At 36.0% G+C, this 13,112-nt stretch overlaps 2 protein-coding genes across 2 annotated transcripts; both read left to right on the top strand.

Moving 5' to 3' along the window:
* The first annotated feature begins 3,085 nt into the window (after positions 1–3,085).
* Positions 3,086–6,849, top strand: LOC132602604 (HVA22-like protein e). The gene is made up of 6 exons (XM_060315419.1): positions 3,086–3,209; positions 4,017–4,117; positions 4,213–4,239; positions 5,222–5,344; positions 6,012–6,171; positions 6,660–6,849. Exons 2-6 carry the CDS (start codon positions 4,071–4,073, stop codon positions 6,684–6,686), a joined length of 384 nt encoding a protein of 127 aa, XP_060171402.1. The 5' UTR covers positions 3,086–3,209; positions 4,017–4,070; the 3' UTR covers positions 6,687–6,849.
* Positions 6,850–9,099: 2,250 nt separating this feature from the next.
* LOC132602593 (11-beta-hydroxysteroid dehydrogenase A-like) lies at positions 9,100–13,112 on the top strand. The gene is made up of 6 exons (XM_060315409.1): positions 9,100–9,426; positions 10,781–10,973; positions 11,074–11,159; positions 11,667–11,798; positions 11,891–12,055; positions 12,666–13,112. Exons 1-6 carry the CDS (start codon positions 9,238–9,240, stop codon positions 12,954–12,956), a joined length of 1,056 nt encoding a protein of 351 aa, XP_060171392.1. The 5' UTR covers positions 9,100–9,237; the 3' UTR covers positions 12,957–13,112.

The raw sequence follows: 13,112 nt of genomic DNA, 5'->3' as shown, positions 1-13,112 counted from the left end.
CAGACATCTTTTGGAGATAGCCAGAGGTCTGTTTTTTCAATCTAAAGTTCCTATGTCTTATTGGGGAGAGTGTGTCTTGACCGCAACAAATCTCATTAATATGCTGCCTTCTAGTGTTTTGAAAGGGAAAACACCTCATGAAATACTTTTTCACAAAAAGCCATGTTACCAGTCCCTAAGAAGTTTTGGTTGTTTATGTTACTCCTCCACTTTGTCTCAAGGCAGAGGAAAATTTGATCCTAGAGCTGTAGAGTGTGTGTTTCTGGGTTATCCACAACCGCAAAAGGGTTACAAGCTTTTGAATTTACAAAGTAAGAAAGTTTTTGTCTCTCGGGATGTGCATTTTCATGAAAACATATTTCCTTTTGCCTCAAATCAGCCTACACCAGCACACCATTTTCCTGCTGATCACTCCTCACATCATCTACCAGAATCATTTTCTTTTTCACACTCTGATGAACAAGCAAGTGACCCTAATCCCTCTACAACAAATGATTCATCCAATGAATCCCCTTCACATTCACCTATGCCTAATACACCCGAGAACACTTCTTCTTCTACCATCAACCCCCCTCCACTTAGAAGATCTGAACGGAACAGTCATAGACCATCCTATTTGGATGATTTCATTTGCACTAATGTTTTATTCACTGATCTCACTCAATCTTGTTTTGCCACACCACCTAGTCTGACGAAGCACACTTTCACCCTTCTTGCAGTTTCTAAAGAACCCACATCACATTATCCATCTGAACCTGTTACCTATTTAGAAGCTCTATCCCATCCTGGCTGGAAGGAGGCTATGAATACAGAAATTGAGGCACTTAAATTAAACAACACATGGGATGTAGTTGAACTACATTTGGGAAAGAAGGCTCTCCCTTGTAAATGGGTATACAAGGTCAAACAGAACTCAGATGGATCCATTGAAAGGCTCAAAGCTAGATTGGTGGTCAGGGGGGACATACAAAGACAAGGGATAGATTATAATGAAACTTTCTCCCCTGTCGTGAAGATGACTACCATCAGATGTCTGTTGGCAGTAGCTATTAAGAAAAATTGGCCAGTTTCTCAGTTGGACGTCAATAATGCTTTCCTACATGGTAATCTAGAGGAAGAAGTTTTTATGAAGTTTCCGCCTGGGGTTACACCACCTACTCCCAACCATGTTTGTCTTCTCAAAAGATCTTTGTATGGGTTAAAGCAAGCTTCACGGCAGTGGTATGCTCGGCTTGCTGGAGCGTTAAACTACAAAGGATATTCAGCATCTCAAAATGATTATTCTTTGTTTTTTAAGAAAAATGGTGATCTCATCTCAATTTTAGCAGTCTATGTTGATGACATCCTTCTTACAGGAAGTGATGAACAGGAAATTGCTCATATCACAAATTTTCTTCACTCAGAATTCAGAATAAAAAATCTTGGTGACATTCATTATTTCCTAGGAATGGAGATTATCAGAGACACCCGTGGTTTTATTATCAGCCAGAAAAAATTTACCTTGGAATTGTTACAAGAGTTTGATTGTAGCCATCTTCCCAGTGTGTCTTCCCCACTTGATCCTACAATCAAATTAAGAGAACAAGTTGATTCAGTAATGGAGAACCCTACTGTTTATAGGCATTTAGTGGGTAAGTTAAATTACCTCACTCATACGCGACCAGAATTGGCTTTTGCAGTTTTGAAGCTCAGCCAGTTCATGCAAAGGCCATCCCTTTCTCACTTCTCTGCTGCCCTCAGAGTACTCCGTTATCTTCAGCTCGACCCCGGACAAGGAATTCTTTTATCTGCTCATCCTTCCTTTTATCTCCTTGCATTTTGTGATGCCGATTGGGCATCTTGTCCGGACTCACGCCGATCAGTGAGTGGTTTTTATATCACACTCGGCGGTTCACCTATTTCTTGGAAATCCAAGAAACAAGCTTCCATTTCACTTTCTTCGGCGGAGGCCGAGTATCGATCCATGCGAAAAGTCACCGCAGAGCTCACATGGCTTGTTCGTCTTTTTGTCGATTTCTCTATTTCTCCATCACTGCCAGTGTCGATCTATTCCGACAGCCAAGCTGCGATTCACATCGCACGAAATCCCGTCTTCCACGAGAGAACCAAACATGTAGAGCTTGACTGCCATTTTGTCCGTCAGCAGTACCTATCTGGCATGATTTCTTTGCTTTTCGTTCCATCGGAGAAACAGATCGCCGATCTGTTCACCAAGCCTTTAAACGGAGTTTCCCATCGGAATATCATGCGCAAGTTAGGGGTTTTATCTCTCCCCTCCAACTTGAGGGGGGATGTTGACAACCAGAACCAGAACTCTACATCTACATCTATGGATTTTCCGATTCCAATGGCAGCATCAATTAAATCAAGGAAGAAAGAAGAGTCAAGAAAGAGAAAAGTTTTTTTCGGACAACACAAAATGATATTTGACTTTCCAAAGCTGAACTAAAGCTGTTTCTCTTCTAGAATGGGACACGTGTAGTGCATATCCACCCTCCACTCGTTATTTGATGGATTGAATTTGGAGTGTTGGATTATTGTTGAACAACTGTGCAAAATGGAAATATCTGGAACAAGGTCACGTGATTTGCAGCTAAAGAAATAAGTAGTCAGTAACAAATTTGTTATGTACTACCCAATAGATTTAGGACATGTGTACAAGGGCCCATGTAAATTTCATTTACTGTTTTTTTCTTCACATGGTTTGTATATATACATCAAAGGTACATGAATAAAATATCCAGAAAAAATTATCCTATCATCTTCACCAAATTTTATCAATATTATCCATTTCTTAAAACTGATAACTAACGGGCATACATGTTAAAAATTCTCAAGCGTTAAAGCAAGATAAAATAGTGTTTGTTGCGTAGATATCATATTTCTAATTAAGAATTCACTGAACATTTACAAATATTTCATCGTGAACTCAACTATTATTATAATTTTTACTTGAGTTCGTGATTCTATAAACTCCAAATGTTTGAATCGCCTCTATTTATTATTATATGCGAAAAAACAAGCACTATCATAAAAATTCACCTATATAGTTTGATAGTTGTACTGTTTTTCAACTAGGGGGGTTAAAAAGTAACTTACGTTTGGAAAATTTTCCCCTCATAGGCTCAAACGCATTAGGCAATTTTACAAGGACAAGCGACATTACTTCAGGAAACCGTTTCTCTTCCCTCATCCAACGCCCTTCTCTGGTGAGTCTTTTTCTCTTTCTCACTATGTGGAGTTTAGAAGATCTCAAGCTCTTTAAACTATTCTCTGTTTGGACATAATGGTCCTCCAAGCTTTGAAATGGACTCCTATTTAAAGTTAGGATAAAGATTATTTGTCTTCAATTTCTTAATTTTCTTGTTCTTTATAGCTTCCTTAGATGATTCTAGGGCTTCACATTTCATCTCCTGTTAGTCCTTTGAAGGATAGATATATTAGATAAAAATCTGTAATGGAGAACTCTGTTTCATCCTGAAAAGAAAGGGTCCCAAAGACTTAACATCAAATTAAAGTTTCTGGTACCACCTGAGTGCCTAACCTGTTGCACACTACAGCTTTTTTCCACTATTAAAAATAAATGTTGTGCAACCTGATACTGTTCTTTTGCATAAAACCCTTTACTTTGATGATTTACAACGAAGACACGACAAGAGAATCAGAAAAGTGCTTTAACAGTATTAAATGGTGTATATACTTTAGTACTGGTATATTATATTTCTATGGGAGGGTCGGATATTTTCTCTACTTTATTTAACCCGGCCCGACCTATTGCAACACTAACCCGTATAGTAATGTGGCCAATGCCAGTGCTAAAGGTAAAAAGTAATATCCGTCGACCAAAAAAAAAAAAAAAAGATCAGGTGGACGCGAGAGAATAATATGCCGACTTGCAAAGTTTAGTGGGCATCCACGTGTCTTGCTGGCATCGTCTTATGTGAATGTGCTGTCACTATCTTTGTTTCAAACAACCCTAATACTAAACTGCATTTAGTTCTCACCTGATTCGGCAGATACAAGACTAACTTTAGTTGAAGGAAAGCTTTTGTTTTTCAGCACAAGAAATAATGGGTAAATTCTTGACTGCGATGACTCACCTTCATACTCTTGCCGGGTAATTTTTTAGTTCCTTAACATTTTCATTTCAACTTTCTGTTCCTAGTGAAGCTTTTGTTCTGAGTTTATTTTTGAAACTATCTTCATATGCAGGCCATCGGTGATGTTGCTCTATCCTCTGTAAGTATATTCATTAAAAATAAAATAGATACTTATTGGTTTCAGTGAGCATTTTAACAGAAACGCTGAAAAATATCCGAGACCGCAAAAGTCACCGTGTGTCCTTGAGGAATTTAATCACCTCATCCAGTGGCGGTGCCAAGATTTTCTATTATAAATACATATCTACTGAGAATAATTTTAGCCTTATACATACACCGTAATTTTTTGCCGAGCGGGTCCGGATCAACCCGCGGAGCCTACCTAGCTCCGCCCCTGCCCCTGCCCCTGCCCTCACCATATCCGAGATTATGGATTACTTTCTCCCAAATATACATGTCGCAGGTGTAGCGGTACTTCAAACTCGAATAAATTCGTCGAACACAAATTCGGCAACAAATCACACAAAGACTCAATATTTGTTTGTAAGAAAATATGTATCGATATTTGTTTCTAAGAAAACATGTAGAAGAGGTGCATAATTTTTCTATTCGGAGAACTGAGGCTAGTCCTCTAAATTTATAGCCAATATAGTGTGAAGGGGTGCGATTGTGCCTTATCAGAAAAGTCACAACCTCATCCTTTTTCCCGTGTCTTTTCGGAAAAACACAACCTCATCCTTTTTCCTGTGTCTTTTCGGAAAAACACCTCTTCATTTCCCATTCACACACAAAAAACCCAACATCGGCTTTTTATTATTTCAACTTTAAACTTGCAATATAGAATTTGAAGTTTCAAAAATATGATTAAGGGGAGTTTTCACCCATAAAATTTTAACTATGTGTTCACGTACGAACTCCAAACGCAATTTCAATCACTAAATACGATTTTTCTACTTAATTTCATTTTTTTTTTCAATATCAACCAATTCATGTCCAAGGGCCAACCTAATATAATGTCTTAAACCTCAATTATTTCAGTTTTCCTTGTTCTCAAGAATGATATGTTAAACATTTTCATTACGTCTTATTTTCCGTGTGTGTGTTATTTTTTTGGCATGAAGATATGCATCAGTAGTGGCTATGGAGAGCAAATCGAAGTTGGATGATCAGCAATGGCTAGCATACTGGATTCTCTACTCTTTTCTCACTCTCATGGAGATGGTCCTTCAACCTGCTCTTGAATGGTAAGTAACCTCTTACCCCCGCGCCCCTCATTCCCTGCCCTTTTCTCTAAGAATAGCTAAGAAAAGAATTAGTACTAGTATATCAAAACTAGGGCCTATATTTAGAAGGTTACTCTGTAATTGGATTTGGGTATAATTTACATTGTTTGGCCAAGCAATTACTTAATCAGCATCAGCATGGAATGTGCGTTACTTGATAGCGATTACACCCTCTAAGGGAACAATGAAAGGGTGGTGGTAATTACATGGTGTAATTGTCATGTGACTTTTCATTTTTTTTTTTTTTTTGATATTTTTTATATGCGCACATATTTGTCAAATCTAAACTAAATTTTTTTTTTTTTTTAGTTAGATTTATTTAAAATAAAGAATATCAAATTATGTAAATATACTTGTGAAACCAAACATGACATTAGGAATTACACTATGGTTTTGTTGGCAAGTGGCAACTACGTAATTGCATAGTGATTTACACAGCTAAGTAACTACATAGGAGATGGTTGGACTAGCTATTATTTATGTACATACATTATCAAATAGGTTGTTGAATGGATTTCTAGTCTGGTCAAAACTCTGTAGCAATTACACAGTAATTTCCAGACAGATCCTAGAAGAGGAGAGGAAACAGAGAGAAAAATAATCTTCAATTTCTATACTTGATTTGTAGGATACCTATTTGGTATGATGTGAAGCTAGCAATGGTGGCATGGCTAGTTCTTCCCCAGTTCAGAGGAGCTGCATTTATTTATGAAAAATTTGTTAGGGAAAAGCTCATCAACAGATATGGAGCTCAATATTTCAGAGAGAAATCTCCCCCTCTTGCCAAGGTGATTGTCTTTTTTTTTTTTTTTTTCATTGACTGATTTAATAATCTCTTTTATCCTTTAGAAGTTGCGATAGTTAAAGGTATCAACTTTAATTAGAATTTATGCTAATCACACAATATTAAGAGTAAATTTTATGCCATTCATTTAATTAAACTGGCTATGGCATGTTATTGCTCTGTTTTTTCTTTCCAGGTTATTGTATTAGGCTTGTTTTATTGGTTATTGATTATTCTACCAATGCCTAACCATAAAGATTTATCTATGGTTAATGTAGGTCACAAGCTTAAAATGAATATATTTTATGGCTAATGTAGGTCATAAACTTAATATGGAGACTTGAAAATATTGTACTCTTATTTCACAAAAATACATTTTACCGCGATTTCATGGATCTTTGATGTGCATGAGGCCAAAGAGTAATATTTCCGATGCCTAGTCAGTTGATTCCAATTAATTGTTCTTGGTTCTTTTATTGGTTTTTGGTACAGGTGAACGTGAAACGCAGTGAGGACTGACTACTGAGGAGGCGAATTTATGTGGAACCGTTGCGAGCTCGTTTTGTAATCAGCGAAAAACACTCTGTATTTCATCTGTAATATCAAAATAGGAATTGATGAAAGATACTGTGGATTTTGTATCCTGACTTTTAAAGTTTGTAATAATCTGTTTGCTTGTCGATGAGAGTTCTTAATTATTTCCTCCAATCTTAGTTAAAGTTGATGCATGTCTGGAGTTGGTGCTTGAGATCGATTCTCACTAGAACGTTTGAGTGTATCGCGATAGCATTCAAAGTGTTGCAGCTTTTGTTAATTGGTCACTGATGGATTTCTCCGCGTGTATATGAAACAGGTGTGATTGAAGGCTGGGAAAATTTACTAAAAAATTTGAGCTAATTGAGGTCTGGCCTTTTTTCGGACTTTTTCCGCATAGCAGGAGCTTAGTGTACTTGATTTTCCTTTTTGAAGCTAAAAGAGCTTGTCTTGTTCTTTGGATTGAGATCTTCAATATATAGGAATATTGTCACCGGAGAATCAGGAATCATCCAAAACTTGCAAAAGAACAATTGATTATAGCTTGTCCTCTTCTGTAAAACGAAACGAAACAAAACATGCGTACATTTTGAGTATACCTTTTGAAGGAGAGCTACAGCAAGTTATCATGGGTATATATCCTCTGTTTCCTGTTTAGCAAATGAGAATATATGCACCCTAAAGTGGATGAAAATAATAAAGTAATACAAGTTTCCTCATATTTTTCAGCGAAATCAATTTGAACTTGGGATAGATATCTGACTATTGGAGATTTTGCGTGTTAAAAAAAGAAGATGATGGTGCAGCCGATGGAGTAACTCTGTTCTTTAAAATAGAGAGGCAAATTTTAAGATCATTCATATAGTTTAGAGTGGATCCCAGTTTACCAAAATGTTAGGGAAAGGATACCCTTACATATTGAATGAGAACGATACCCCCTATTCAATATTTTCCGGTGAGAATAAGTAGTTAATTCCAAAAAAATAATAAAAAGTTACTAAACCAGCCATTGAAAAACGAGATTTAATCTTGTTAAATCTTACCTATATTTTTATCTACATGTCCAAGTTTTGAATTTCGTCTCTCACTCTCTCTCTCTCTCTCTCTCTCTCTCTCTCTCTATATATATATATATATATATATATCAACAATTAAAATTAAAAACACAAAATTTGGTGGATTGGAAACAAAAGAGAAAATAATTTAATTGCTTATGTAAAAGATTGCTAAATAGTAATTATTAAATAATTCAATATAACTCACGACAAGTAACAAGCGAAAGTTTCTATTTATATTTTGGACGAGTTCAAAATCACGACTAATATCATATATGATATTATTTTGATTAAACGTAAGATACTAAATGTCAAAAAAATAGTTAAATTATTATAGTAAGAAAAGCTGAATGAGAAAAGGGTTAGAGAAATGTACACACACACACACACACATATATATATATATATATATATATATATTATGAATTAAATCTAAAGATCAACTCAAATAATATTTAAAAAGATTAATTTATTTCCTTTAATTTCACAGAAATATCATTAATTTGAGTGTATTATATCGAAAAATTAGATAATACTTGACATTTTGTTAAAACAATATGATAGAATGTACTCAACCAAGTGACATCACAACTCAACATGATTAGTGTCTTTTAATATTGTCGGCGCATCGTGCGGTACTAATACTAGACTGTATAATAATTAAGATCTTGACCCTCTTGTCCCCAAAAAAAAAACGAATGACACGTAGCTTAAAATTTATTAACAAATTTTTTCAAGTAGTTGTTATACATTTTTTTCAGCGGAATAGATGAACGGGACAATCTTATATATATATATATATATTCGTATTTAATTCTAGAAAGAAAAGAAAAAAAATCTTTATTAAAAATAAAAGATTCTCATCGAAAAATATTGAATAGAGGGTTATCGTTCCCTTCAATATGTGAGAGAGGTATCGTTTCCCAACCCTTAAATGTTAGGGGTAAAGTGGGATTCACTTTATATTTTAATAACAGGTTTTATCCTTTTCACGTGAGACGTTTGATGTCATTAGAAACTAATATGTTCAAATTTAGCTGATTTTTATAATGATGAAGGTAAATTACCTCCAATTATTAATGAAAAACAATTCTAGACAAGGACCATTTTCCTCTTGTAGAATAGGAAATCGATCTCACCTATCTGATCTTGTCTGTATCTTGATCTTCCACACCAAATTAAAAGACACATCACGACCGCTTTGACTTCGAATACGTGTCATGTTGCTTCCATGCAGTGGTGCCACCAATCTAAACAGTACTATTAGTAGTAAATACAACACACCGCTTTGCCCATACCTATTCATCCCAATCTCAAACTCTCTTCTTTTGTCTTTATTTTGTGAAGGACTAAGGATAACCTTTCCTTTTTTTTTTTTGTTTTTTCATGTCATTAAGACGTTCTGTAGTATAAGTTTTGAGTCCATAAATACAGTTTCACTCGATCTGTCTGAGCAACGTCAAGTACATAACTCATAAGCCATGTTGGTGGAACTAATTCACAAATTTCTCAACTTAGTAGCTCCTCCCTTTACCTTCTTTAGTCTGCTTCTTTTCTTGCCTCCCTTTCAATTTTTCAAGTTTGTCTCCTCAATTTTTGGCACCCTTTTCAGTGAAGATGTTGCTGGAAAGGTCGTCATCATTACCGGGGCTTCCTCTGGCATCGGCGAGGTTATTTCAAGCATTTTACGTTGATAATATTCGTTTAGGCTGTAACTAATTAAGAACATTGTTAATTAAGGGTTCTTTTTGTTTATGGCCTAAGATATGATGTGTGGCAGGAGCATAATGCAGGAATTAAATTGTTTATCACATAACTGGATTGTTATGCATGAACATGATCATAATTCTTATCACTCATATTGGGATTGTACATGTGAAATATAATACATGGATTGCTAAGTAGGGATCACCTAAGTTAAGGAATTTTAGTATTTAGATACTCTTATATACATATTGATAACACACATGCAGGGGCTAAGCTAGCCCCTGGGTCGTGGGTTCGGCCGGACCAGTAGCTTTGGTTCAAATCATAGATTTGTATTAAATTTTTTGTCAAATATGTACAAAATATTAATTTAGAGTTTTCTAATTTTAAAAAATTAGAACAGAACCTCGAACTCACAAACTTCAGGACCATAAAAAAAAGTGAGTAACTTCTACGCTAGTCTTCACAATTACTCCACTTGTGCTTCCACCCGGGCTTTTCATTTTGTTTTATAGAGACCCGAGGAAATTCTATATAATAATAAATGTAGAAAGGTGAGGGTGAGGTACTTTCCCCGGAGCCGTAGCTACAAAGCAAAAGAAGCTGTCGGAGGCGATGCGACTATACTCACCTCAGCCTCTCTGGCGGCATTCATTTTGTTTTATAGAGACCCGAGGAAATTCTATATAATAATAAATGTAGAAAGGTGAGGGTGAGGTACTTTCCCCGGAGCCGTAGCTACAAAGCAAAAGAAGCTGTCGAAGGCGATGCGACTATACTCACCTCAGCCTCTCTGGCGGCATTAGTTACCAGATTCATTCAGTGACAGCCTTAGGATAAGGAAGTCCTTTATTTTCATGACTTCAAATCATGTGTACACATTTAATCCCATATTCTATTTCCTATAGAATAATGCATAAATTCCCACATGACTTATCTTAGTTAAATAATCCATAAGTTTAGGTTTTAACTAAGTGACTATATTGTATAGAGTTTATGCAGATTCCGCGGAAACCAAGTGCTGCGGCAAAGCTAGTTGAAGAAAGGGGATTAATCCCCTTAGTTGAAAATTATACTATGTAGATAAGGAAAAAATTATTCCGTTGAATCCCCTTTTCTCACAAGAAATTCTAGTGAAGTGGCTAAGAGGCTAAAAAATTGTTACATTTGAATCCCCCTTCCATAAATAATGGTCTGGCTGCATCACTGGAATAATGTATTGGTTAAACTCAAGTTATAGTATTAGTTATGCAGGATCTTTCAAGTAATTACTGAATATTAAATGTAGGAAAATTATTTTTTTTGTCGATTTTGCAGTATCTGGCCTATGAGTATGCGAAGAGAGGAGCATGTTTAACCCTTGCAGCCAGAAGAGAGAGGAGTTTGAATGAAGTGGCCGAAAATGCCCGTGATCTAGGGTCACCAGATGTTATAACAGTTCATGCTGATGTTTCGAAAGCTGATGACTGCAGAAGGATTGTTGATCAAACCATGAGTCACTTTGGCCGATGTCAGATTTTATTCGTTTTATTCTCGTGCTTATAATGCCTTTAAACGATTAAGCATGTTTTACGGAACCTTTTTTGTGTGTTTTTATGTTGTTAATGCAGTGGACCATCTGGTTAACAATGCTGGAGTGCACGCAATTACTCTGTTTGAAGACGTAGAAGATATCACTGATCTTAGATCTGTCATGGTAAAGTGGAAATTAATTGATTTTGATAGTTACAAACTTACAATTTTGGCACTTCATCATGAAATTGCATATAGCAGACAGCTTGAAGTTTAACATAACAAAAGCATATATGGAATTTGTGACAATTTCCATTTTACAAATTGTGTTGATGATACTGTGCCAGATAATTTTGCTAACTAGTACTACTATATATGTGCTTCCATTATGTTGAGCTGGAAGAAGAGCTTTGGGTCTCAACCACCTGGGAAATACCGAATCTAAATTTAGGAGAATCCTCATTTGCTATAGTTTGTTGTGCTTAGTACCTTATATATGGATTACTATATACGTTGATGATGTAAATAGTTTTTTCACAAGGTTATTTATTGCGTTTTTAAGGTTACTGAATTAGGAATAAGTAACAGCTACCCAGTGTTGTAGGCCATTTAACTTGATGGTGTAAAAAATTGTACAACTATTAGTGGACAGAAGTTAGAATTATTATTTATATGCTGTGGCATTCCACAGGACATCAACTTCTGGGGTTCTGTCTACATGACCCGGTTTGCGATTCCGTATCTTAGATATAGTGGTGGTAGGATCATTGTGCTTTCTTCATCTGCTGCTTGGCTTCCTGCTCCAAGATCAAGCTTTTACAATGTAGGTACAAATTAAAATATACTGCTTTTATTCTTCCATTGGAAACGGTCACATGTTATATTGATGACCCTACTCAAATTTGGTCATGGTAGGCAAGCAAAGCAGCAATATCTCAATTCTTCGAGACGTTAAGAATTGAGTTGGGGCAGGACATCAAGATAACTCTGGTAACACCTGGCTTTGTTGAATCTGAACTAACGCAAGGCAAATACATCGATAAGGGTGGTGATGTGAAGGTTGATCAAGGAATGAGGGATGTAAGTTTCACTCTTTGTCACTTGCTACATTTTCGTCTGGCAGTAGATGGCAACTAGATTGATATTGACAAGTTACTCCAAAATTATACTATCGCCAATTATGTTCCTTTCCACGAACAATGCTTTCAAAGGTAGTTGTTAATCATACTTATGGTTCTGGAAACCAGGTTAAATAACTGAAAAATTAAGATATTTTTAAGGTGACTAGAGATTTTTGTTTATTTTCCTTTTTATGTAATCAACAATATACCGCCTGAGGTTGCTCCATGTTTATGTGAAATGGCTTCTTGCTGTCAAATTGTAGCGATTCTTATCAGGTTTTTCAAGAGATCCTACTATGTGTATATTGAATGCGTACTGGAAACTTCTAAATCCATTTTAAAATATGAATTAATTGATAGTGGTAATTTCAGCTGAAAATCTTGAAATTTTAGTAATCATAAAGAAGGGACAGAGGAGGCGGCAGTATGTCTCTTGCATGAATATCACTATTGGTTTGAAGTTTGATATCTTATTCGGTTAAGGTTTATGTTTCATCATTTGCTTTTACAAGTTACTCATTTTGAGCAATGTGTGTGACAAATAAAGTTGACATTTATATGTGAACCAGGTACTAATAAGCGCGACTCCAGTAGCCAAAGTCGAATCATGTGCCAAGACAATAGTGAACAGCGCTTGTCGAGGCGAAAGATATGTGACAATACCAGCTTGGTTTCGGGTTAGCTATTTGTGGAAGGTATTTGCCCCTGAGGTGTTAGAGTGGATGTACAGACTGATGTATCTCACTGGACCCGGAACTTCACCAACGGATGCTCTTAGCAAGAAAGTAACGGATTATACTGGTGCAAAGAATGTGTTATATCCCGAAACCATCAGAACTGGAGAAACAAAGACTGACTAATGCTCTGGGATGCAAGAGAAGTTTGTACATTCATGAGTTGTAAGAGTGTGTTTGTCCGTCTGTTCCTACAAGTTGGAGTTTCCACTAGGAAGACCATTTGATCTCTGTGGTAGTTTGAATTGTCACTATAAATAAATTGGGGATGTTTCAGTTAAA

Source organism: Lycium barbarum, chromosome 1, assembly GCF_019175385.1.
Source record: "Lycium barbarum isolate Lr01 chromosome 1, ASM1917538v2, whole genome shotgun sequence".
Classification (NCBI taxonomy): domain Eukaryota; kingdom Viridiplantae; phylum Streptophyta; class Magnoliopsida; order Solanales; family Solanaceae; genus Lycium; species Lycium barbarum.
The sequence above is the reverse complement of the archived record's forward strand: the minus strand, read 5'-3'. Positions and strand labels throughout refer to the sequence as shown.